The sequence below is a fragment of the Dysidea avara genome, chromosome 1 (assembly GCF_963678975.1).
Source record: "Dysidea avara chromosome 1, odDysAvar1.4, whole genome shotgun sequence".
Classification (NCBI taxonomy): Eukaryota; Metazoa; Porifera; class Demospongiae; order Dictyoceratida; family Dysideidae; genus Dysidea; species Dysidea avara.
The window spans coordinates 38,780,682-38,808,277 of record NC_089272.1 but is presented as its reverse complement, the minus strand read 5'-3'; the positions used below and the strand labels follow the sequence as shown (position 1 = coordinate 38,808,277).

Below are 27,596 nucleotides of genomic sequence, written 5' to 3'. Positions count from 1 at the left end.
GATTTGTGAAAAGGCACCTTTCCACACATTTTACATACCAGAAAACAAAATGTTATTTAAGTTGACTCCAAAGTTGCTTTTCATATCACCAGATACCTTAGCTTCCACTCATGGAAAGTTTAGACAATTAAATGCAATGTAATTAATAAAACGTTATGGAGTTTTGAAGTTCAAAAAATAGGTTAATTATTTTTGTATGTGAAAAGTAGCTTTTCACAAATCTACTCAAATTATAGAAGGCTCTTCCCTCAGTGCAATTTCACAGGACAGTAGCACAATGAAACCGTCAATTAACATTGATTGACAACACAATAATAACATATTGCTATACATAACGTTACCGGCATAGCACAAAATTAATGACAAACTAAATTTGCAAACTTTTTACACATGTACATAACTCAATGCATATGCATAGTAACAAAACAAGTACCATAATCAATTTGCATAAAAACAAGACTATTTAACTTTGCTATGGTGTCTGCATGTACACTATAACTATACTACAAGGCTGTTATATGTAAACATGAACAAGAGTGTTGTCTGAAAACATCATGTAAACTTGTTCTTTCCCTTGTTCATTAAAATCATTGTCACACAAAGCCAACAAACGCATTACGGTGCTCTCGTGTATAACAGCTCGTGCTATTCTTACTACTCCAGCTGTTTGTAACTTGTTTCCACCAAGTAACAGAACTTGTAGTCTAGGATTTTGTGCTAATACTAAACACAATTCATCAATTGCTTCATCAGTAATGTTATTATTACTAAGTGTTAACACCTGTAGTTTGGATTTGTGTTTTAATGATTCAAAGATCTTTATTGCTCCTTCAGTTTCCAACATATTATCACTTAGATATAGCTCTTGAAGGGTGTAACAGTTAGATAGGGTGACTGCCAATTCATCTCCAACTTGCTGAGTAGCTTTGTTGTGATACAAATCAAGTTTTCTTAGTCGGCATAGATTTTTAAGAGAACGGACAACTTTACAAATTCCTTCACATTTCAATTTGTTATTACCAAGTGATAAATCTTCCAAACAATTATTACTAGAAATTACAAAAGTAATTGCTTCAGCTGCATCATCAGTAATTCCATTGCTACTCAAGCTTAATACTCTCAACTTAGTAATACATTTCAGTGTATGGCAAATAGTTGTGACTCCTGCGTCCATTAAATCATTACCATCCAAGCACAAATATTGTAACATTGGGTTACACTGAATAACAGCTGCTACACTGTCAGCTGATAGACAGCCTATATTGTTAAAACTCAGATCAAGTGCTTTTAGTGTTGACAAGTATGCCAGTGAATTCAAAACAAAGATGGCACCAGCAGCGCTTAGTTGATTGCCTCCAAGCCATAACTGCTCAAGAACACTGTTGCATTCTAAAAGAGCTGCTAGTTCAAATGCAGCAACTTCATCAATATTAGTTTGTTCTAAATCAAGAACTCTTAACTTTGAAATGACTGGAAGTAAATAAATAGTTGTAGCTGCATCAACTTGTGACAAAATTTGCTTAAAACTTTTGCAATTGCTTGTAAAGCAAGAATCAATAATTTCTTTGACAACTATTGCATCAGCATAATTAAATAACAAATAATCTAGGTCATAGTTGATTTTGATTTTGGTAAATACGTTGTGCCTCTGAAGTTCATAATTTAAAATTTCGATTATTCCATATTTTGCAACTGAAATGATATTACAATTGGGGTATAGTTTTTCTAAATGCAATTCTAAGCTGTTGATGTGTATATCATTAGCACTCAAAGTTGAACCACCCATAAGGAGTACTTCAAGAGAGTTGATTGTACCAATTACTTGTGCTAGATCAGCAATAGCAGAGGGAACAACACGATTCCATTGCAAATCAAATGCAATTAAATTTTTAACACTCTTACAAGCTCGTGCTATTTCAATCAAGCTGGTTGAAAGCATATTTCCACACAAGTTTAATTCTTTAAGAAGCGGGTTATTGTTAATTGCTAGAACTAAATCAGCTACCACATCATCAGACATGTCCATATAGCCAAGGTGTAAAACAGCAACCGATGACACGGTCTGAATAGCTCTAAATATTTTGACAGTTTTGTTCTGAAGTTTGCAGCCATTAAGGATCAACCAGTTTATATTCTTGTTACTCATCACTACTGATGCTATGGCTTCTGCAGCACTTTCATCTACTTTTTTACTACTGATACTCAAAATTTTCAATGTAGATAAAGATTTTAAAGATTGGCAAATTGAAATTATTCCACTTGTGTCTAAATGATTTGCTCTTAAATACAGTGAATTCAGCAATATATTATTCACAATAGCAGTTGCTAAATTGTCAACACACTCGTTTGTCACAAAACAATTATTCAGACATAGTGAAGTAAATGTGTGGATGTTGCTCAAAGCCTGTAAAATACTCTTTCCAGACATATGTAAATTGTTGAATGAAACATCTAGTATTTCTAAACGCATATTGGCAACAATGGTAGCCAATTTTACATACACCACATCTGGTATGCTGTTATTGTCCAAGTACAATACCTTTAAAGTTGAAATATTCTTTAGAGAATTCACAATTGTCAGTACACCTGCTCGAAGATCATTATCACTAAGATACAACTTTTCCAGTCTGTCATTACTATGTATTGCTGATACTATGGCATCTGCTGCTTCTTCTGTAATCTGATTACTTACAAGGCTAAGTTGCTTTAATGTTGTTAACACACTCAGTGATTCAGCTATTGTTATGACTTTAGCAGCTCCCAAGTTATTACTTTTTAACCATAGTTGTTGTAGTGAAGTCATATTGGGTATAGCAACTGCTAATTTATCAGCCATTTTTCCTGTCAAATTAACACCGTTTAAATCTAATGTTTTTAAACAAGTTAAATGGCACAAAGCTCCCATAATGTCAGCTCCAGGTAAACGCAAATCATTATTTTCCAAGTATAAAGTATGTAATTTACTACAATTATTTCTAAACATAAAACTAGCTATCTCATCATACACTTTTAATGGTATGTTGTTATTCTCAACATCCAATGTTCTCAGTATCGGTACCACCTCTAATGATCTTAAAATTTTTAGTATTCCAGCTTGAAGATTATTAACACCAAGCCATAGTTCTTCTATCCCAGTGTTATTTGATATTAACAATGATAAAGCATCTGCAGCTTCTTCTGTGACCTGGTTTTTTCGAATGTTCAGTGATCTCAATGTTGATAAGTTACTTAGTGACAAAGCAATTGTTATTATACCACTTGTTGTTAGTCTATTGTTTCTTAATCTCAGATCTTCAAAGGAGGAAGTAGTTGCAAGAGCAGATGCTAGTTCATCAGCCACTTCTACAGACATGTCATTGTCATTAAGATCCAAAATTCGTAGCTTAGACAATTTTTTTAAAGCTCTTGCTATTTTGATCCCTCCAGTACGCAGTTTGTTGTTGCCAAGGTATAGTTGCTCTAATCCATGATTATTTGATACGGCCAGTGCAATAGCATCAGCAGCCTCTTCAGTGATGGCAGTGCTATCAAGGTTAAGCAGTTTTAATGTGTCTATGCTAGACAATGATTTTACAATGGTTATGATACCACTTACATCAAAGTTGTTACCTTCTAAAACAAATACCTCCAAATGAGGTTGATTGGACACAGTATTCGCTAAACTTGAAGCACTTTCCTTGGAAATGTTACTATATCTCAAGTTCAGCTCTTTGATAGATAAAACATTAAGAGCACTTCCAATTTCTATTATACCAGTTTTAAGATTATTTCCACTAAAATGGATAGAGTTTAAGTTGGTATTATTCAAAATCACTGATGAAATAGCATCACTTGCTTCCTCACTACAACAGTTATCAAAAATACTATAGGTGTGTAATCCTGATAAAGTGCCGAGTGCTTGTGAAATTGTTACGATTCCTTTTGTTCTCAAATTATTTTCAGCTAATGTAACAACTTGTAGTGATTTTTTGTTTAAAAAAACAGCAGCTAGATCTTCAGCAGCAGAATCAGGTATTCGGCTACTGTTAAGATTTATATTCTTAAGGCTTGAAATGTGTTTTAAAGCTTTTGCTATCACTTTGATGCCTGTTCCAAGAAAGTTTTCATTTAAATACAACGTTTCTAGTTTACTATTAGCAAGTATTGCAGATGCAATTGCGTCTGCAGCTGTGCAAGTTATTTTATTATTACCAACATAAAGAGACTTCACTGATGACAAACTAGCCAGTGATTGAGCAATTGTGATCATTCCACCATCACAAAGATTATTGCCATACAAATTTAGGACTTCTAGCAAACAGTTACTTTTAATGGCAACTGCTAGAGCATCAGCTGCTTCCTCTGGTATTTGATTGTTACTAATAGCTAATGTTTCAAGTGGAATGTTATTGGTATGTAGTGCATTTGCTATTATAGCAACTCCCTTCTTGAGTAGATTGTTATTGAGAACCAACACTTCCAATTGGATATTACAGGATAAGGCAACCGCTATTGCATCAGCTGCTTCTTCAGTAATTTGATTATCATCAATTTCAAGTATTCGTAATTTAGATAAGCAACTTATGGAATGGGCAATTCTTATTATACCATCACTTTTCAAATCATTACCTCCTATACGTAATACTTGCAGTGACTTGTTGCTTTCAATAGCGAGTGATAATTCCTCAGCTACTTTTTCTGTCATATGGTTATTATCTAAATTCAATTCTACCAAAGTTTTAATCTGAGACAAAGCTGAGGCTACAACAGCTCCTTGATGTCGTAAATTGTTATTAGCCAAGCGAAGCCTTTCCAAGTTGCAATTAACATAAATAGCAATAGCTAAATCATCAGCTACACTGCCTGGAATTCTGTTATCTGAAAGGCTCAATGTTGAAACAGTTGAAACATTCTTTAAAGCAGCAGCTATTACACCTGCATTTTTACGTAGGTTGCAATTAATAACTTCTACTAGCAATAATTTTGTGCTATTTGCAATTACTGATGACAATGTAATGGCTGTGGTCTCACCAATATTTGTGTTATCAAACATGAGAATTTGTAAAGTACTGACTGAGCTTAAACCATCAAATATTATTTTGTGCCCAACATTATTAAAAGTACATCCAATAAACGCTGCTATTGTCATGTGGCTTTTACTGAAATACAGTGACATTTTTTCAGCAGTTTCGTCATCTACAGCACATTGCCTCATTGTTATGTGAGAGATTGAGTCATTCATATCAAATCCGTCAATGATTTGCTGTTTAGTAGCTCTGTATGCAACCATCGATATAGCATTAATGATCGTTACTGAGAGATGAGTATTATCACTCAATTGTGATGCTATTTTAACATACACACCATCTTGTTTACTTTTGTCAATCACAAATGTCTCCAATGATCGATTGTTCTCATTTCTAGCAGAGCACAATGACAAATACACTTTATTCCAGTCAACTTCAACTGTGTTAAGTCTATTCAGTAAAATAATTCTTTCAAGAGTATTTGACAAAGTATCCCTTTTGTATAGTTGAGCTTCACTATTTTTGTAACACAACAGTTTAGAGTGAGTCAAAGATGAATCCGTAGTACAAACCTTTGCAAATTGAGTAAATGCCTGAAATGGATCAAGGTCGGCAATCTTGGGAATTGCTTTAACTTTTAGCTCATCACATGGCACACCATAGATCAAATAATCAAAAAATTCAAACATCTCATTTTTATTCAAATTTTTAACAAACATAAGTCCAGTGTCTGCATGCTTCTTAACAAAAAATGTTTTCTTCAACAAATCAAACTGAACACTAGGAGTTAACGAATTAATGTAGTAAGTTGCTAAGAACTCCTGAATTGCTGTATGAAGAAATTTGTAAGAATTACAATTTTCAATTCTCTTCATACTAAAATATAATGCAGATTTCAGTAAACCAAGTTCTTGAAATTTATCGTTGGCAGATATTAGAGCAGGGCAAAGTGTCTTTAGATCTTCTTCAGTACAAACTGTTTTATTATCCTCTTTCAAAGTGAAAGCTAACTTTGATAATTCTACAACATATTGCTGGTAACATTCTGGTAAATGCTGTAAATGTAGCACTTTAAAATCAGGATTATTTTCAAGTTTTTCTAAGTACTGGGATATTGTAAGAACAATAAAATGTTCATACAGCTCAGCTTGATCAGCAGGTAACTCATCAACTTCCTTGAAGGTATACACTAGAATGGACATTATCATAGGAACACTACAAACACTGTTGATTGCACTGTTTTCATCTAAAAACAAAGACAGCTTTTCTATTTTATTAGGGGAACCTTGTAGCTCCTTCTGGATGTAAGCTTTCTTGCTTTTATCAATAAACCCCAACAAATCTACCTTAACGTCTGCAACATGTTGTAGTTTATCAGTTGCAATAGGCCCACACATGATAACCAATTTACTTTGTGCAAAACATGATACTTTACGATTTACTATTTGGGTAAGGAATAGATCACCGGAGACATCAAAGTGTTCATCATACCCTACCAATAACATGGTTATATCTTTATTATCTCTCTCAATAAGAAAATCTGCACACTGTTTAGAGAACTCTACAGCAGCCTTATCAAAATTATAAAAATAGTGGATAAAACTTTGTAAATCACAGATCTTTTGTGTTTCAGGGTCTTGCAAATATATGAAAAACACCAAACAATTGTTATCAAGAAATTGACCCTTAGCCCATTGATAAGCCATTTCTTTACAAAGTGTTGTTTTCCCCATTCCTGGGGCACCACTGATAATTATTACCTCTGGTGTGACTGTTGTACCGTCACGTTTCTCAAGTGGTTTAAATGCATCAGCAATATTATGTGATCTTATTGAACTGTCAGATTCAGTTTCTACACTACCAGATGATGGTAACCGATTGGTACAGTCTGCAAGACCTTCTCTCATCAAGGCAGCTACATTAGAAATGACTTTTTCACCACATCCTTCCAAATGGTGTATCAATAATGCATTATCAAAATGTTTTGGGTGTAAGAGCTGCCATATTCCTTCTTGGGAATAGTACCTACCCTTTATGTAGTTTGTTTTGACAAAATCAGATAATTGTGAGATTATCTGATGAGCTGTAAAGGAAACAATTATGTAGTTTAATATACTGTAAAGTAGACACATTACATGTACTAATTGCTTAAGTAAATAATGAAAGCATGTACAGTATAAACTAAACAACTGTAGTAGCTACATTTGTGTTTAGAATGCAGATAGGGTGCAGTTTGAGAGCAAGTTGATGCATACGTAAGTGAAAATACCTGTATGTATCTAACAGTATGGTAGTACTGTTAAGTAGGGGTTGCCCCTAAAAAGACATGTTCTGCCTAAAATGGAGCCTTTAAAAATCATCCCTGAACATCTAATATGCAATGAAAACCACCTTTACGGATCCATCCAACATCATACAGCACTAAAAACAAGAAAATGTTTACAGGAAGCTGGATGTAGAATTTAAAAAAAAGTCCAACCTCAAATTTTTGTCTGTCCGCCTGACCACAGTAGTAAGGCTGGAGGCTGAATGAAGCAGTGCACAGCCACTATTTTACACCACAATAACAAACTCATCAGTGTCATTTGAGGTTCCAACGAGTGTGTGTCCTCTGCACCTTGTTCTTAAGTCAGACTGGTCGTTGCCATCTTCATGTAACAAAACCATATACAGGTGTTTATTTTCCATAATATTTTCCTTGAGAAGCTATTTACATGCCACAAAATTATTTAAAGCGCTTATGCTACTGTAAAAGGTACTGGACACCCAGTAGATGCCTGTAACTTCACGCTAGGCTCGAGACCACGCCCAATGATTGATTAATAACATATAAATGCAGAGACCACACCTCTTAATGATCTATTTACTCAACATGATGACCACGTTCCTTATTAGTTTAGCTGCATTGATAATAATACACAGTGAAAATAAAGAATAGTTAGTGACCATGCCTCCAGTCTTGGTAGTCAATACTTGAGATACTGTAATACAGCAGTCACTCTAATAGAACAGTCACACAGATATATAGCTGTATCCTATAATAAAATATTGTACAAACTAAAAATCATCATTTAAAATGTGAACAAATTCTGAAAAACTGTCAATCTATGCACAATAGTACTTTTGTAATAAAACATGTTTAAAACAATTGTAAAAACTGCAAGTTTCAGAAAAAAAGATTATGCAAGCTTTATGGGCATCAACATGTTTGCCTGATCATAGGGAGTTCAAAATCCTTGCTTTATATCCTGGACCATACACAAGAGGGTATCTGAGTTACAGAAGTTTTATTACATTGTGGTAATGTAAGATTTCACTGGCCATCTTTCTTCAGTGAATTTGCTTTCCTTATCGAACACAGAAGCATATCTTGGTAAAAAATATACCTTGGTGGAATCATAAATTCGTGGTGAACAAAATGAGCTAAGATCTGATTTCTACGCCATTGTATTGTAAGTTATAATGGTTTATGTAAGGGTCTGTAGATTATTTTGTTGATGGTTTCTGTACATATTGATTTCTTTGCTCGTCTGTCTGTCTAGTGCTGTATTACCAACACTGTCTAACTTATGAATGAAGCTGAAACATAGTCAGTCCATCCTTTGTTCCTATAGACAGCAATGAACCAATAAAATGAATTTTGAAAAAAAAGTGTGGATATTAATGGTTTTCAAAGAAAAAGATCACAATGATGAAGTAGGGATCAAAGCCATAAAAGTAGTGAATAATAATGAATGATGGTACAATTGTAGTATAGCATAGCTCAGTGGGAAAATTCCTACATTGGCATTCAACAAAAATAATTGTTATAACACCCCAAATGCAGGGATTTTCTCACAAAGCTATGCTGTAATACCATCATTCACCTTTTGTTTTACTACTTCTTTTTGCTTGGTCATTAATATTTTCTTTAAAATAAAATCTTTAGGTATATACTGTATGTAGGTAGGTATGTAATGTATACTTTTCACAATCTCACTTGTACATAATTTATAAGCAAGCATGGGAAAACTCCTGAGTAGCTTACTCATTTGATTGTATTGACATGTACATGTGCACATACATTTTTATGTTGCTTTCAGATCATATAGAAGTGTACTAAAATGCAATAGATATGTAACTGAAAATGAGCCTAGTCACAAAGTAAACAGGTTAACCTGTCACAGTAACATTATTTCTGATCAATTCATGCCACGTTGACTCATAATGGGATCCCTCATGACTCTTACATTTGAAGGCAAATGTGCTGCAGTATGCAACTTCATGGGTACCTGAATAACCACCTGTAGATATTTTCACAGTCCATCTCCTACATGCAATTATTGACTTGTCCTCATAGACCAGCTGTATTGCTTGAAAAAATGTGTAATTGTTACTACATACCATAGAAAATGCCAAATTTAGCTAATAAATGTGGTGGGTTTAGCTTTTATGGGTCATTATCAGCCCCAAGCTAACAAGTATCATTCAATGCCATATTACAAAGTTCAGATCAAAATACTCTAATAGAACAACCATGTAATAAACCATATAACAGGAACAATTTGCAGAAGAAAATGCTTGCGAGTTTTGCGATTTGCGATGAATATGTGAATATTTTCTTGCATACGTTTCTGTACATGGCAAAAATATTTTTGGATATGCGATTATCGGTGCTCAAGTGTTCACATGACATAAAACATGGCAGGATAGTGTGATACTACAATGGCATTAATACTGAAGTATTTCAAATGAACTAAGAACTTGACTGAGAGTGCAAACTCAAAAGAAAGTACTTTCTGGACCCTTCTGGTCCATTTTGCAAAATAGTGCCTTTAACATCGATTGGAGAAGCAAATAAAAAGAAGTCACTGCCCTGAAGCAGAGATAAGAAACATGGGCTGTACTTGATTGTTTCATTAGAGCAAAAGGCAAGAGTTGGTAAATATGCAGCCGATCACGGCACAACAAAAGCCATGTGTCATTTCGCCAAGGATTTTGCAAACTTACAAGAGAGTACTGTGAGAGGATGTAAGGCTGCTTATTTGAAATAAATGTGTATTCAAGTTAAAGCTGGTGTTAACAAGGTTCTGTTGAACGGCTCCCAGATGTCCCCAAAGGCCGACCTCTTCTTTTGGGAAAACAGTTAGATCAACAAGTGCAAGAGTACTTGAATGGACTTCATGATGCTGGGGGTGTTGTCAACACATTGATAGCAATAGCAGCTGCTATTGGGAATTATTAGATGACATGACAGCAATTTGCTTACAGTAAACGGTGGACACATTGTATTAACTAAACACTGGACCCAATACTTGCTGGAACAAATGGGTTACGTGAAAAAGAAAGTTATGAGAAAAGCCAAGGTTACTGTTGAAGATTTAACCTCACTAAAAAAATCAGTATTTGTTGGATATCAGAGGTATAGTTGAGATGGAAGAGATTCTCAAGATTTAATATTAAATTTGGATCAGACTGCCGTCAATTATGTGCCTGTTTCCAGTTGGACGATGGCCAAGGAAGGTATCCATAAAGTAGTGATTGCTGGTATTGATGACAAGTGACAAATTATCCTGGTGCTAGCTGCATCCATGACAGGAAAGCTACTGCCCTTACAGTTAGTGTGCATCACGGTAAAACCTGTCATCTGTGGATTTCTCTGCCAGTTGGGATGTTACATTATCACCAAACTATTGGTACAATGAACAATGGATACTTACATCCGAAAGATCATTTGTCCACATATTCAGGAAACAAGGGAAAGGTTAAAGCTAGCTACAGATCACAGAGCTTTTTGCATATTAAAAGCACAGAGCACAGATAGAATATTGAAGTTATTAAAAGATAATAACATAGACATAGTGTTTGTACCAGCCAATTGTACGGATGAACTCCAGCCAATGGATCTACTGTAAGTGTAAATAAATCAGTAAAAGACTTTTGGCATTCAAGATTTCAAGAATGGAACGCTACAGAAGTGTTTCGCAAGTATCATGGTCGCAATTCAGAGATTAAGTTTCCTATGAGTACGATGAAACCCTTGTGCGCACAGTAGCTCAGGGAAATGTATGACTATCTACTCGCACACACCGACATCATTAGAAATGGGTTTAGTGCGGCAGGCATTACAGAATGGTTGAAGTACTATTACTATTTACTTAATCAGTTTATGGCTGCTTTTAGTACTGTTGCTATATTACTCATAATGTACTCATTACAAATTTTAATGTATGTATTTTCAAGTCACATGTACAAGTTTTGGCTTATAGAGCTGACTGATTTTGGAAATGGCCTAATAATCTTGGAAGAAAAACACTCTAGTAAATGCTTCCTCATCTTCTTCTGATCACGCACTTGGGTCTTCTCTATGTGCCAGTGATGCCATCACTACAATGGCAAATAAACCACAATCTATCGATCCCTCTTGTCTTCGCAATTTTTTCATCACAATGGTGACTGCCTTTCTGCCACTATTGGTTTTGAAATATTCTCAAACTTATATCAGTGCTTTCTTGATCTAATTCTGCAAACAAAGAGTCATACCTGTTTACAGAGTTGCAATAATTTGTCAGCATACTGAAAGCCACAATCCCATGCTCATGATGTTTACAAAAAGTGGCTTGATGCTCTCTGGAGGGAAAGTGTATTTTCTGGCATTTGAACAAAGTGAATTAGCAGGAAAATAAGCTCCCACGTGAATATGTTAGTGGTGTCACGTGATGCATGGTATATAAGGATGTGTGGTGTGTATTAAATTCATTCTAGGCCACATGTGTGATCAGGTTGGCTCCCAACCCATTAGATTTTTCTCCATAATGATGTTGTAGATGAGTGACCTGCGGCAGCTTCAGGATTTGAATGACATTATTTATGCATACTGTACATAGCAGAGCGAGTTTTTTTTTTCTTTTTTTCTGAGTGGAAAAAAATCCACCAGGATTCCCTGAGAGCTATCCTGGGGCTGGATGACTCTGAACTTTTTTTTTTGACTTATTTTATTTTTGGCTAACCCTCACTCTGCTCTTTTTCGTGATCTTCGTAGATATGATATTGGAGGAATTAATAGTTGTAACGTGCTAATTGTGTTTTTGTCTTTTACAAGTGTGTTATTAGTTATAGCCAACTGGCTTGTGGTGGCACAAACCTAAGGCAGTATTGGGTGATAGTTTTGCATGCATCATGTGTAAATGTAGTAGTATGGTGTGGGAGCAGTAGTTCTACCTATGTAGTTTGTAGCAGTGTTGTATGTAGTCCACAAATTCTGGGAAATTGACAAGAAATCAAGTAACTAGCAAAATTGATATGTTCATCTTGCTCACCTAGTCAGCTAGGCTAGCTAAAGAACTTGGCATTGCTTAAAAGACAACAGGCTTGAAACACTTATCAACACTGCAGCATTCCATAGCATTGGTGAGGTCTAGAGCACGTTTTTCAGGTGGCACAAAAGCATCTGTGCAAATTGAGACTGGGCTTGGCACTGCGAGCTCCAGTACAGCATCACAATATGATCATCATCGTCATGCAGAGCTATAACTTGCACTTCAGTCTTCAAAGTGCCTTGGAAACATTTTGAACTTAATCTACTTCTTATAGCGAGCCTTTGAAAGTGTACCTACACGGAATCTCCAACCCTCCTTGGTCCAGGTCTCTTGAATAACGCCAATTTCCTACCACTGTGTACTTAATTATAGAAACGATAAACATGTGTGCGAAATTGTGCATGGCACGTGACCAACTACTTTGGCTAATTTGTACACCGCTACTGCATACGTATCTATCATGTCTGTTATCCTCCTGTCTTCTACAAATCAGGACTTCGCCTATAAATGGCATCCAATACGTGCTATCCATGTACACAACTTGTCACACTAGCTTCCATCGCTGACGTGTACAAACCTTGTACGTAAGCGTGCGCCTTGTTGCCTAAATTACTTTATAGTGGTTGTAGTTTAGTTGATGGCATCGACTGTAGAAAACAAATGATATAAAAAATAAACCAGCTGTAGACAACAAGGTCATAAAATGGTAGTATTTGCAACTTTATTTAATTAGTTCATTCATGTAAGCAACTAGTACTTTGATGCACTAAATAATAAATAATTGTTATTTCGTTTTTCGGCTTTATGCACTTACTGTTAATTGTGTACCCACAATCAAAACTTTCTGCATGCTCGTGTCAATACACCTCAGTGACACCTTGTCATAATTCTTATGTGCCATGATCGAAATGCTTATGGCCTGATATAAATACACCTGTGGAGCATGCCTGCAGTTTTCCACAGTCACCCAAGTAAAACATAAGCATTTGTAATTTTCCTGATATAATATATGCACTCACACTTAGGCCTGTGGCCCTTGTGCTTGTGCATATACGTATATATCAAGCAAGTCACTAGTGCCCATGTTACCACTATCACTTATAAAAAAACAAAAAAACATACACACACCATTTAAAGGACCACTTTGTTGTATGGCTACTGATGAAGGAACACTCTGTGTTACAGTAGAAGAATTAATTGCAGTAAGAATATCTTTCCATGTGGCATTGGTATTCCTAGCTAGCCAAATTTTTAGCATCTCATTGCAACACCACTGCAGATTTGTTGGATTTGCAGTCTCTGTTTCATCAAGACATGTTGTTGATAATCCAAGTAAAGCTCCAATGACTTTCCAGTGAGCAGCATAGTCAGGTGTTATAACTCTAAACAAGTCTTTTAGCAGTGGTGTACTGTTGAGAACTGAGAAATAAACAAATTATGTACACACTGTACAGAGAGTATACACACATACAGTACATATAAGTAACCCGCTGAGTGAAAACCCAACTAGTTTGCAATTTTCTTAAACTTCATTTGTAACTACTTTGTGGATGGCCTTGATATTTTCTATTATTTTTTCCCCTTTACTATGGAAGTTGTTGAAGACTGTGTGACTATATGTCAGTATTTACAAAGAAAATGTAAGACGAATTTTGAAGGCAAATATAACCCATTGATAGCTGGGCAAATTCGACTCAAATTAGGAATGTGAGATGCCCTACCCTGAGGAAGTTTCCACAGCAGAAACAGTTAATTATATAGTTCAAGCACTATGGAACTATGGATAAATGAAATGGCATTTTCTTGGTTCTGTAAAACGAGTATGTTGGCCGCCCGCACTAGCTGTACTTGGCCACACGACACATAATTTTTATAGTACTCTAATAGAGCACACATTTTCTCTGAATACTTCAATACAACTCATATAAAATGTTCTAGAATTTCCACCGATTGATCTATGAGTCATCATTCTAGTGTACTAAACCAGAACTTTCATTTATAATGTAGAAATTATGTGAAATGAGCAACTGACAGCAGTGGCAGAGTGGTAAAGGGCTTGGGTGGAGGTCCCTGGTTTGAAACCTGGAGAAATTTTTTTGATGCATTCTTTATACACCGTATTCCACATGAAATGAAATGGCTATGGTTACTGTATTTGGGGCATTCCAACAATTTCGAGTGAGAGTTCCAATGGGGCTTAATAAGATTCAAATCACTTTTCAATCATGGAAGAAGATACTGACCTAACACTAACATGAACAGTTATAAGAGTATAAAATCTATTCTCTAATTCCTGGTTACAAATTTTCAGCTGGTTTTCAAAGTTTAGAAGAAATAGTATTGTTTCTTTGCTGTAATAACCATGCCTGGAAATTTCGCCTCGATATCTTGTTTGTTAGCCTCTATATCAATCTTAGAAATCTTGATCACCATTGGTGATAATACTTGAAAATACAAGAGTCACCTCAAATAGAAAATTCATGTGATATCATTTGGAATAAGGTTTATTCTCAGTGACTGTTCTATTAGAGTATCTCAATCACGCTTTTTTCACATGTTTGATTTCTTCTTAACTAACATTCTCAGTATTTTCAAATGACAAAAGGTTTGCACTATGACAGTAACTTCATGTACAGATCGATTTTCAAGTTATTCCGTCAAGCGGATTAACCTGTAGGCATGACAACAAATCGATTTTGCAATTTTTAAAATCAAACATAATTCCGTTGTTCTTAGTTTGATCTGTACAAATATAAGGCTGCAATTGTGCTGCATTATACTCTTACTGCCCTCCAAATGTGAAGTCAATCAACTAAAGCAAGCATGAGTTATAGTGAATGGAGCAAAAAGCAAAAGATGAAGAAAACTATGAAGAAAATAAGATGAACTTTGAAGGCACATATTTCAATGATGGCTGGGTAGATTCAACTCAAATTCGGTAAAGGAGGTGCTCTACCCTGAGGGAGTTTCTGCAGCAAAACTGGTTAATTTCTGTTCAGGAACTATTGAGCTACAAATGCGTGAAAACAATGTTTTCTTGGCTCCTGTAAATGCACACTTGTCTGTCGCACATCCACACTAGCTGTATGCACACTGCACTTGACTGCATGACACACTATTGTGTGTCCTGATAAGTAGTGATTTGTAAAGTACCTACAGTATACTGAAAATAAATTACAGGTACTTATTAAATTGATCATAAGTCACAACTGCAAAAGGCTAGTTGGGACTTGTGCCATTGTGTTCACCATGAACTGGGGCATTCATCATTGTACAGTTTTAGACTATATCCACTATTGCTATCAAGCAAAAAGGTTAGAAATGGTGATAATAAACTTATTTTATACCATAACATAAACGAACACACTAACTCATGTTAGCTTCGTGGTGCAAAAATGAAACAAATATTCTTACTGTCCATGGAGAGGCAAATGAGTCTTCTTTCATTGCTTACTGCTAAAACATACTTAATATTATTTTGGTAGCATGCATTTTTACTCAATGTATTTCATAGGCATTTGTCTAAAATAGGATTATGCCAACTAGTCAGGTTTTTGCTCAGCAGGTCACATATTATATGTATTATGGAAAGTTCAGTGCTGAATATAAATTGAAACATCAGTTATCTGAATGCCATAAGACTGTTCAATTAGAGTAGTTTGACAATAGGAGTATGCTACATTATAGCAATTGAACAAACAAACAAATACTGGCTGTTTGATTGTATGCAGTTGTCAGTTATCCACAAGCCATCCCCTTGTATTAGCTCAGACTAAATGTAACACAGAATATGGGTCGGAGCTTGTCATGTGTGGACTAAAATTTGTCTAATCAAACTTCTCATAATATTCATTATATTACACAAGGTACATAGTTAGATACGTGTGACCTGTTATGTGATGAAGTGTACTGCAAGCCATGTTATCACATGACGTATCTTACAACTTGTTTTTTTTTGCCTGCTAGCAATACTAATTGGAATAACAAACATTTCACATGTAATAAGTTTCATCAAAACAAAGATAATATGGCAAATAACTGTTTGGTATGCTGGAACACCAGCATTTCCTCAATTTATTCCAGTCGATGGTGTATAACACAATTTTACAAATAATTGTTACAGTTTTTACTGAACTGTACATTGTTATTTATTAAACACACATCTATTAGAGCAAGATTACTATTATATACCACTGAGCAAAAACCGATAGTTTAAAAAAAAAAAAAAAGTGTATTGGAAAAAAATACACATGCTGCATAAATCATTATGCACGTTTTGATCACATTGGTATCCGCTGAAACAATTGAGTGAAAGCTCTAATCGATAAAATCTATATACTACCAGATTCACTTTTTCAAAATCTTCCATACATTGTAAGACTCACGAGTTATGGGTGCTTATTTATGATGCAGTAAAAATAAAATGTTTACCGTCATCATTTCATTGTTGCAATGGCCTTCTTCTTTGTCTGCACAGAGATGTACAGGGAAAATGCTATACATTGATCGATTTGTCAGTTCATGGTGAACAGACTGAGCCCAACCCCATCTTCATACTTAGCTTATTTCAATTGTCAGTTATGATAGATTAAATAAGCACTTGTAATTCATTTGCCATATTGTTACTGTACAAATCGAATCCATTCCTGTTCTAACTGTCTAGCACTATAACTCTAAGACTATTCATCACAAAATGCTGAAACTTTGGCTGTCCACTCTTTGTACTACAAATATCCAAGGAATGTGTGAAAATGGCAGGTTTTTGCTTAGCAGATCACATTATAGTAAACAACAAATACATGTACTGTAGGGGGTAACATTTCAACCACTGGATTACCTTCATCAGTTATCCTGATGTATTCTAAAGTAAGAAACTTGCTCATTTTATTAGCCCCCTATTAAAAACAATAAAAGAAATTACATAAATAAGTTTAAGTATAGTATATTATGGGTAAATAACAATAAATAAATTATGCATATAGAGTCAATCAAAATTTTTCAGTTCCTCTATGCAAAAGGATATAGCAAACGTGTTGGTATTGGTAATGTGTATTATAGTCGTACACTATAAAACAAAATTCTTTGTGACTGTGATATATTCAATGACATGTTTCACAGCTCAACTTTCATTATATCCAATTACCCTACTTGTGGAACTGCTTGTAAATGGTCATGCCATCAGTGCACACCTGGTTTACTAGCAATGGTCATGGCACAGCCGCATTGAAACCAGAGGCCCCATTGAGCCCAGCAGCATGTGCCCTGGAAATACGAAAGTGTCCATCAAATTTTCCCATTGCAGATTTCAGTATCCCCTGGAAGACTTGCTCAACCTTTACAGGGGCACAAGGTCGGTGTGTTTCAAGTGATACTATCAGGTGGCATCCAGCGCTCTCTCTCTCACACACACACGCATGCACACACGCACGCACGCACACACGCACGCACGCACGCACGCACACACACACACACTCACTCACATACACGCACGCACGCACGCACGCACGCACGCACGCACGCACGCACGCACGCACGCACGCACGCACGCACGCACACACTCACTCACACAAAACATGCACACACACAACACACACACACTGATATCACTTAAAGTGTCACATACATGTAGGTAATTGCTATGTATATGTTACTGATAACATATTGAACTTGGTGGTATAAAATCCATTACACCAATCTCATTTTTATGGAATCAGAATGCAAGATAAAAGCACAAATAAAACTTTCCTTAAGTTTCAGCACCATTAATTCTTTGGCAACGTTGATGTTTTTGAAAACCATAGGCTTTAATATTTGGTTTCATTTCATTGAAACCTTTTTGGCAACGGAATAACCCCTTCCCAGAATTATCCCAGAGGACTACAGAGAGGTTGTTTAAAGAATAGATGTTAACTAGTATTATGAAATTCAGCACTACATTTCAAGTGAAATATATATATTCAGTAAGTAATTTTAGTCACCAAGAAGTCGTAGGCCAAACACTAAATTTGCCACACAAACCACAGCTTTAGCCATATTACTATACAGACAATATACATATAATTATATATATAGTGTTTAACAATATACCTCCTTGTTCATTAGCCAATTCGCACTGGTGGTTTTCAAAATGCTAATAGGATGTGTGATGCAAGGAGGTGGCACTTTAATATATTCTGTATTCTGGTCTTCATCCTTGGTCAGAGTGGTCAAACTCGAATATTTAGCCTTAACCCTTGACTTTTGGTAAACAGTTCACTTGATTCTTGATTGATTATAGCATAGTTTTGTAAAATTAATTTCATGTTGCTATTCTAGATTGTGGTATATACTCTTTACAACTGCACTTGTCCTAGGACCAACTGTAAATATGACTTTCCCTTAAACTGATGAGGACAAAGATTGGAGTACAGGATATATTGGAGTGTCATCCTCCATGGTTTGTATGTTCCAAGTTCTATGTTAAACAGCATGTCCAGTGTTTTATAAAGCATTATGATTGTAGCTATTCAGATAATGTAACTGTGTTCAATAAACATAATTATTATGTTCTTGGATTTTTCTGAACCTCTATAAGCTCCCACTGAGTTACAGTGCAATTGTCTGGACACTTTAAACACAGACACTACTAGGCCCTTCAAGGTGCAACATGCATACACAGTGAAAACCATGATCAATAAATTGACCACTACATATAATAAGGGAGCACTGGCAAGAATACCTAATGCTCGTGATTGTTTATGCAACAAAGGACAATAAAGGCTACTATATACGTATAACTAATGACCTATCGATTTGTAATAAACAACAATACAATATTTACAATAATTTTTCTTCAGTAGTTACTATGATATAAAGTGTACATGCAAAAGGCTCTATTGAACAAGTGGTAGCAACACAATTACAATCATTTCAACAAACACTCAATACAATGACACATATCAACTTCCAGTTTGTACTACTCAATAGAGTAGTAATTGTTGTCCTGGGGTACCAATTTGTAATTAAATCAAACTGGGTTATGTAAGAGATTTTATGAAGGTTATCAATTACAATCATTTCAACAAACACTCAATACAATGACACATATCAACTTCCAGTTTGTACTACTCAATAGAGTAGTAATTGTTGTCCTGGGGTACCAATTTGTAATTAAATCAAACTGGGTTATGTAAGAGATTTTATGAAGGTTATGGATAGCATACAAGTAACAAATGAACCAAAATAAATAAATAACTAAATAAAACAAAAAAATAAAGTAATAGTTCTCATTGTACCAAGTTCACAGGGGAACTTTTTATTAGCGCATAAGCGAATGTCGATTTTATGCTTCGAAGGTTTGAATGCAACATTCGAAGGTTTGATGAATATTTTATGGTGCTAAAGCTACATATTATGTAGGTGGCATAACTTTGAGTGTATTGTAACTTAATCTAGTTTTTGTTTTGGCTCCTTTTAGCAAATGGAATTTCTCACGTTGACACTATTATTTGTCTGTTTAACAAGATATAGTAGCTGGAGAAAACACAAAACAAGATGTAGCTGCTGCTAAAAGACCTTACAGTAGTACAAAACTCAATATTCTTCCTCTACAGCTTGCCCCAACTGCACTTCGTGATTAGTGGTGGGCGTGGCCACTCGTGGTGCAAGCTAATTAACTTGTCAGACACCTAGCACAACCACCTTCCAGTACTTTTTAGTGTCTCAAGCGTAACTGCCCACGGTGAAACTATTCATGGCGTGATGAGCAGTTGGATTCTTACGGTCTTCTGCTCGCTAATATGACCAGGCTGCGCATGAGTAAAATTTGAACTTCACTTATGTCATTCGAATGACGCACCCTTTGAACCATTGAACGAATGCAGTACATTTGTTTATGTACTACTTTGTATGCAATGGCCTCGAGTCCCTCTGATGTATCGTATGGCTGAACCAAAATAAACAAAATGATAATGGTCATCTGGTCCATCACCAATACAGCAGCATGTGGTTCTTTCATTTGGCAGATAATAAACTGGCTAGATACTTGTAACACACAGTAGCTTCATGACCTACAGGTGTATTCCTCCAGTAGAAAAACCATATAGTGCCCATAATAATGACAGATTCAATCTCTGTAACAATTTCAGTCACAGGTGAGTATCCTGTAGTTGGATATTCCCATAGACACTTCAAAGTGATAGGGTATTTCTCCAAGTGAGCAGTTTATTAGAATGTGTAAACTGTTTGATAATTTGTGAACAGATCTGCAAAAATCCGAAATAATCATGCAAGCCTAAATTTTATAGTATAAAGCATTGATTATAATGGATAAAATACTTGTATATTTTGTTCTTAGTGAAGAAAGGGTTTTACAACAGAAACCTGTATATATCATCTTATTTGCCCACTCAAGGAGTTCAAAAATCCTTGTTTTGTTGCAGGATACATATGGATGCTTGTTTACATATGATCGAAGCGATAGTATGTGATCGATCTTCATTTATATAATTACTGAATTCCCCTTTGTATGTAATGAAGAAAGGTGATACCAGGAAAACTTACCCAGCAATCAATTCCCTTATTCACAGTGAACATGATGGTGCAAGTTTCAGCTCCATAACTTAGTAACTTTGTATCATACAATTTTAGTAAGCGACTGTAATTTATTATCCCTATGCTTACTGTACAAATCGATTTTTCTGTTGTTGCTTCTTTGTAGGGCTGTAACTCCGAAAGTTATTGGTATATGAGGCTGAAACTTCCAGAACATGCACTTGCCTAAGTATATTATAAATATTTAATAATAAAGAAGTTGAAAAATGTGCGATTATGTTGGGTTTGTGTAGGTCCGGTCACATTTTCATGAGTGAAGTACTACTGTTATAAAACATATCAGTGTTCGGTAAGGCCACTCCAAATAAATTCTCCACTCAGGCATATTTGCATGTAGGCAGGCATCATTCCATTGTAAAACTGGTTACTGACACGCGAGCTCACACCCTTACAAGATTGTTTTTTATTAAGATAGTAGCTAAATAGATGGAGATGGTGGATGGGAATCAGAAATTATTTGGAGTGGCCCTGGCAACCAAGGGCCCTACGGTTTAGCTAATACTGTAACTCACAGCATGCTGGTGCAATGTACTCACTACTTGGTACCCAGGGAAAACAAAGGGTGCTATATTGAACAGTTCAAAGCAGAAGTTTGTGCATTGTTGTGGTAAGGAATCATAAGTGTATTTTGAAAAGTGTACTTCATGAAAACATGCTATTAAATCATGTATTAAAGTTAGAAGTTATATAGTACCGGCAATCACATGCATTAAAAAAAACTTAGACAAAAAACCTAAGAGCAAAAAAAAAAAAAAAAAGTTGCTTCAGCAGGGGCTCGAACCCGGGCATCCATACTCATAATCAATGATCATAAGTCATAACCACTATACCACCGGTGCTGCAGCTACTCACCTGCCTTAGTTTCTACCTTATAAACATCCGACTGAAGTGACTTCTATATATAACAAGAGTAAATAAGAAACCAAACTGAACCCTACCCTACCCTTAACGAACTACTTTTCGCATCCCCTAAAGTTGAATGCTCGGGGCAACCTACTAAACGCATCACCTAAAGCGTGAATGCTCGGGGGACGCGTGCCCTAAAGTCGAATGCTTGGGGCAATTGGACGCGTACCAACCCTAGCTCGCCTAGATACAACTGATGTGTTTGATAGTCCAGTAAATGATGGACTTGTGCCGGTAAAATAGCCGTTCACGCCACGGTTCGTAACCGGTGCCGGTACTATATCCATTTTGTTAAAGTTACACATGACTATGGTGACACAGACAATAATAGTACCTCGATTATCTACTTGTGGTCAACCAGTGGCAGTTTATCAATCGCAACCAAGAAACGCAATCTCGAATGCAGCAATTGAGTCATAGATACAATCTATGATTGAGTCAATAATGACTGAACCTATCATCGAACACACCCTTAAGCGCATTGTAAATATAATTTTAGGTGCTTTTACTAAAATCTATGCTAAAACTGATTGCATACGCATCTGATTTTCAAATAGCTAATTGTTCTATCTGAAATTTGGCTCTCAGATAAAGTCACCAACCTAGAGATTGTATCTTCACTTTAGAAGGAAAAAAGGATAGAGGTTCACATGGAGAAAGTGTTGTGTGGCCATTAGCAACAATTATAACTACTCAGGAGATAGATCAACAATCCTGATAGCTGGATCATGTCTGTCTCATTTTGTAAAACAGCAATCACCTGTTGTATGGTATACATACCTCTCACTGCCTCCACAGAACACCATAGGGATTTAAACCACCATCACGACTTCTCTAAATTATGCAATGCATAATGGAACAAGTATTAGCTACTTCTAAAAATAATGGAGAATCACTAATAATTAATCAGTTTTATAGCAAATTTCAGTCATCTGATCAGCAGTGTTTAATTGTGTTGTTTATTATAGACTTTGCAAGGGTGATAAACACTGAACAGGCTCCCGACTTTGAAGCCACATGCATGCAGGGATTTATTTCTAAGGCTATCCTGTCAATCGTATATAGAGAAACCTGCACTATGAAAACAGATGAAATAGTTGCCAAACTGGTTGGTCATTTAAGGCTGTGTGTCATGATTGTTGATTTAGATTTTTGTGATTGGGTGAAGCCAGATTGTATGGTTGGTAGAGCTTGATGCATGAGTGCATATAGTATAGTGATGACATAATGATGTAATAGCTACCTAGGACAACCATGTGCAACTGCATGTATGCATATTCTATTAGTAATACACTGCATATCAAGTGTTGACTCTTTACAATTTGTGTGAGATCAGTATTGACCATCATTGTACGTATGTCGTATATACTACTGAACAAGGATTATCATCAGACCCCTGCAAAGCCCAATGTCTGAGGACCATTCTAGTATTGTTAGTCCATAAGGCAACTAACAGACAGTTGCTGGAGGAGATTTTTCATGCTAACTTGGGAGGAACACCACTATACAGGGGGTGGTTCGGTCAGCAATGATGTTTGAGGATCGCAAAGCGAATGGGGTCCAGACTCCAAAAGTTTCCAGTATTTTTGGATATCCGAAAAATCAACTTTTACAAATCGATCCCCCTACCATTGTGGAAATTTTCATTGTAGTATCCCATTGCTAGATCCACCATGAAACCGGAGGCAAGATTGTTGTCTTCACAGAAATATCGATTTTAGTATTTCGTGAGATGCAAAAATATTTTTTTAAATTTCGTGCTCCACACAAAGAACAGGACAAAATTTGCTGCTTAGCTAGATATTATCTAGAGTTAATGTAGTTAAAAAGTACGCACAGTAAGCAAATGATTCACTGGGTTCCCGGCACAGGGTTGCTTTCTCTCAAAAAGCAGAAAACGAAACACGAATTTTCGAATTCAAGCTGCCCTATACCAGCCAAGACAAGAAAAGCCAACTCTTCCTCATAGTGATGTGATAAGGTTGGATGCATAGTCTGTCTATGCTGTTAGTCTGGAAAGGATCTGAGACTTCTCACCATCTGGGTGAAGAACGTTAAAATTTTCGTGTGTCATTTCAAGGGATTCTCTCATGGTACCAAAGTGCTTTCCTGTACTTCTGATGCCACACTGGTCACTTAATTTTGTTTAGAATGATGATAAATGATAGTTGAAAACGTTTAGTAGTAGTAGCAGTTGGTGTTTCTGTGATTTCATATGATGCAGTATACCAGCAGCTCCACCCATTTAGATCGAATCAAAAATGATAGATTTTGTGCTTTTTTCGGTTTGTTTTGGGATGTTGTGCAGCATAATGGTGATTTAGGGTGATCTAGTGAAGATTTGAAGCTGCTGTGGAGTGTGAGAGATGAAGTCAAATTTGGACGATTTTGCTGCCTCCAGCCTTGATGTATAGCTTAGAGCGAGGCGTGGAAGCTGTGGATGAAATAATAATTGACAACCGCTGCTACCAAACGTTCAGGGACATATTTTGCCATAGTTTTAGTTAATAATTGATGATTGTTGTGGCTGCAGAAGCGATAGAAATGGCTAGAAAGTGCGACACAATTCTCTAATGCTGCAGAAAATTTTGACGCTCGTCACCCAGATGGTGAGAAGTCTCAGATCTTTTCCAAACTAACGGCATAGACAGACTATGCACCTAAGCGTATCGAAATACTATGAGGAAGAGTTGGCTTCTCTTGCCCTGGGTGGTAAGGAAGTTTGTAATCGAAACTTTGTATTTCTTTGTCTGTTTTTTCAAAGAAAGCAACCCTGTGTCAGGCACCCAGCACATCATTTACTTATTTCTGTGCGTACTTTTGAACTGCAACAACTCTGCATACGATTTGGCTAAGTAGCAAGTTTCATCCGGCATTTGTGTGGAGCCAGCGTTGAAACCGGGTCACTACTGTTGACCCGGATGACCCACTGACCCGGATTTGACCCGGATTAAATTAAGCCGAGGCGCGCGATAAGAGCTATGTTTCGGGTATTCTCGAGCGAGCGAGACTACGTTTTGAGCGTTCGATTCGTGTTGAGTAAACGAGTAGTTATGTGATAACTAAGCCGGTAAGTTTAGAATTTAAAATCAGTCAGTGGGTTTGGTTCCACGTAGCTACTGTGAGTTTACAGACAGCAATTGGGTGTGGCTTCATACATACTTAGTATTGCAATTTCCCAATATATTAAAATGGGTGTGGCTCACAAAAGTACTTAATATCCTGCTGCAAGACTAGACCTAGACTATATACAACTCATACATTAATCGATTAGTGGGCGTGGCTCCACGTAAGCTTGCAGACAGAAACGGACACAGTTTCATGCTACAGACTGCACTTACTAAAAAATGGGCTTGGCTGAGCGTATGTTTGTAACGCGATAAGTGGGCGTGGCTCTTGAAAGAGCTACGCGACTAGCGTTTATAGGTTCCACGTCGTCAAACGATCAATTTCGTTTCTCACGTGATCCAATCCCGGTCAGACCCGGATAATTTGTAAACCGGGTCAGACCCGGATGACCCGGAGAAAATGTGACCCGGTTGACCCGACCCGGTTTCAACGCTGTGTGGAACACGAAATTTAAAAAATAAATTTTGAATCTTGTGAGGTAAGGTAAGTGCGGGTAATTTCGGACAGCGGCTAATTCCAGACGCTTAGATCGTTCTCAACAATGGTAGAATCCCTAGGCCTACAATTTGGTATGCTGATGCAGTGTCCTATGGCCTATCTACAAACCAAAATTGAAGCGAATACGTTATTCCACCCTTGAAGATTGACACGTATTTGTAGCGCAATTACGCGTAGTTTTGTTCAAAAACTTGGAAAATGTTTATCTAACCAGGCAGCCCAAGCTCATAGTTTCTATTTTCCAATGTTTACACGAAGATCATACTCTCGGCTAATTGCATACTAGAAGTCATAAGAATCCATGCAGCACAGGCGGAGTGGTAGTCGATTTTTCAGCAGCTGCTCGGTTGAAATACAAATAAAATATTCGCGAATTGCATAAACTTTTTAAAATATGCACTGCTGCAAAGGGTATGAACTTTCTACTTGATTTATAAACTGCAGATGAGTGGCACTTTAGTCTTCATACTTCAAAGAGGATTAGTATAACCTGTGGGAGGCGTTACTTGCTTGTTGTTCGAAGTGTCCGGAATTAGCCGCATGTTGCATTTTTACACGCTGTTAAATTTCGGCTCATAACTCCTCAGCAGTTGATTGTATCGAAACGAAGTTTGTGCTGCAGATGCACCATGCGATAGGCGTTAAAAAGATTCCTAGAGTTTGTCTTAACTCATTGTGAGTGCAGTGTTAGAGCGATTTTACTAAAGCGTGTCCGGAATTACCCTCATTTAGGCCACACCAAGTCAAACCTTAGTTTCTGGTCACCCGCCCGCATGGAAAACTGGAACCCCAGTTTATGAGGACTATTATTAATATTACAGGCGCTTAAGTGTACGTGACCAAGGACAGTGATTTTTAAACACTGCAAAAGATCGAGATACTCTAATAGAGCAGTCACACTACCCTTAACTTTAATACTAGAATAGACAGATACTACTATAACGTTTTTGACTTGTCCTTGATTAGCTATATAGCTATTAGTAATGCTTCTGTTGCCAGTAAGTAACTTCAGTACAGTATGTATGTAGCATTGATCACTAGCCTAATGATCAGATATACCATAGCTTAAACTTTCCTAACAATTCAGATGTGGTCCTCTAATGATTAATCTAGTAACTCTTCTAGTGGATCTAAACTTGGACTTCCTTATCACTGATCACTGATATACTGACTAGAAATCCGGTAACATTTGGTGAGCTCAAACTTCAACTTTTCCATGATTAAATAATTGCAAGTATGGTCCTAAATTAACAAGTGCATGGCATCCCTTAGTTAAAACATTAACTTTGCTTTCCCACATGATTACTGAAAAACACTAGCCTGGAGCACCCAAAAACTCAACTCAAAACTTTGACAGCTACTTTACTGAAGGTTTACTGTATAGAAGGCTGGAAACACATGCATATATAGTTGACTAAGACTTCACATTTGAAAGAGTTTCTGATGTGTTAATATAGTTTTGGATTATTATTATTAGCTAGCTAATAAATAATAATTTCCTGACATAGCTAATGAAACATTTCATTTGTAAAGCAAAAGTAGCTACATGAGCAGACCTTTCCTTAGTGTTAGCTACACATTGTTGTGCTCAGCAGTGTAGCTAGCCATCAACAATTTTCCTGGTGCACTTTGCAGAAGCATAATTAACTACTTATGCTATAAGAATGTTGGTTAAGCTTGGTTGTAAACTCAATATGAAATGGGTAAATTGAGCAAAATTAATAACATTACAGTATTACTGGTGTACATGTAAGAGTCTATGATAGTCCTGAAGTCCTGATCATCCGCCCGCCCGCATCCTTTTGTTGGCTAGGGAGTGACCAGAAACTAAGGTATGACTTGGAGTGGCCTTACCTTACTGAAAACGATATTTCTGTGAAGACAACAATCGTGCCTCCGGTTTCATGGTGGATCTAGCAATGGGATACTACAATGAACATCCCACAATGGTAGGGGGATTGATTTGTAGAAGTTGATTTTTCGGAATGCGGACCCTACCCTAGTACAGACTTTACAAATACTGCACGTGATACAAACAATATAGAAACTACCTAAGTCTGATCCGATCTTGTCAATCGGTACCTGACAATCAAGAGCAGCAGAAGAGCTAGCTAAGAACTCCGTATGAAATAGCAAATTTTGTAAATAAGGGCGTTAGATATTGCAG

General features: G+C 36.4%; 1 protein-coding gene across 4 annotated transcripts; it reads right to left on the bottom strand.

Annotated features, from left to right (window-relative positions):
• Window positions 1-344: 344 nt before the first annotated feature.
• Window positions 345-27,596, bottom strand: LOC136264114 (protein NLRC5-like). 4 transcript variants are annotated; one of them, XM_066058818.1, is made up of 4 exons: window positions 27,481-27,550; window positions 17,142-17,199; window positions 13,433-13,723; window positions 345-7,089 (listed from the first exon to the last, which is right to left on the bottom strand). In XM_066058818.1, the coding sequence occupies exons 2-4, from the start codon at window positions 17,185-17,187 to the stop codon at window positions 515-517; spliced, it is 6,912 nt and encodes a 2,303-aa protein (XP_065914890.1). In that variant the 5' UTR covers window positions 17,188-17,199; window positions 27,481-27,550; the 3' UTR covers window positions 345-514. The 4 variants fall into 4 exon arrangements, 2 of the variants coding, with proteins under 2 accessions (XP_065914890.1, XP_065914880.1); XM_066058808.1 differs by lacking the exon at window positions 27,481-27,550 and adding an exon at window positions 22,137-22,273; XR_010704969.1 differs by lacking the exons at window positions 345-7,089; window positions 13,433-13,723; window positions 17,142-17,199 and adding exons at window positions 27,111-27,238; window positions 27,284-27,428 and having other exon boundaries at window positions 27,481-27,596.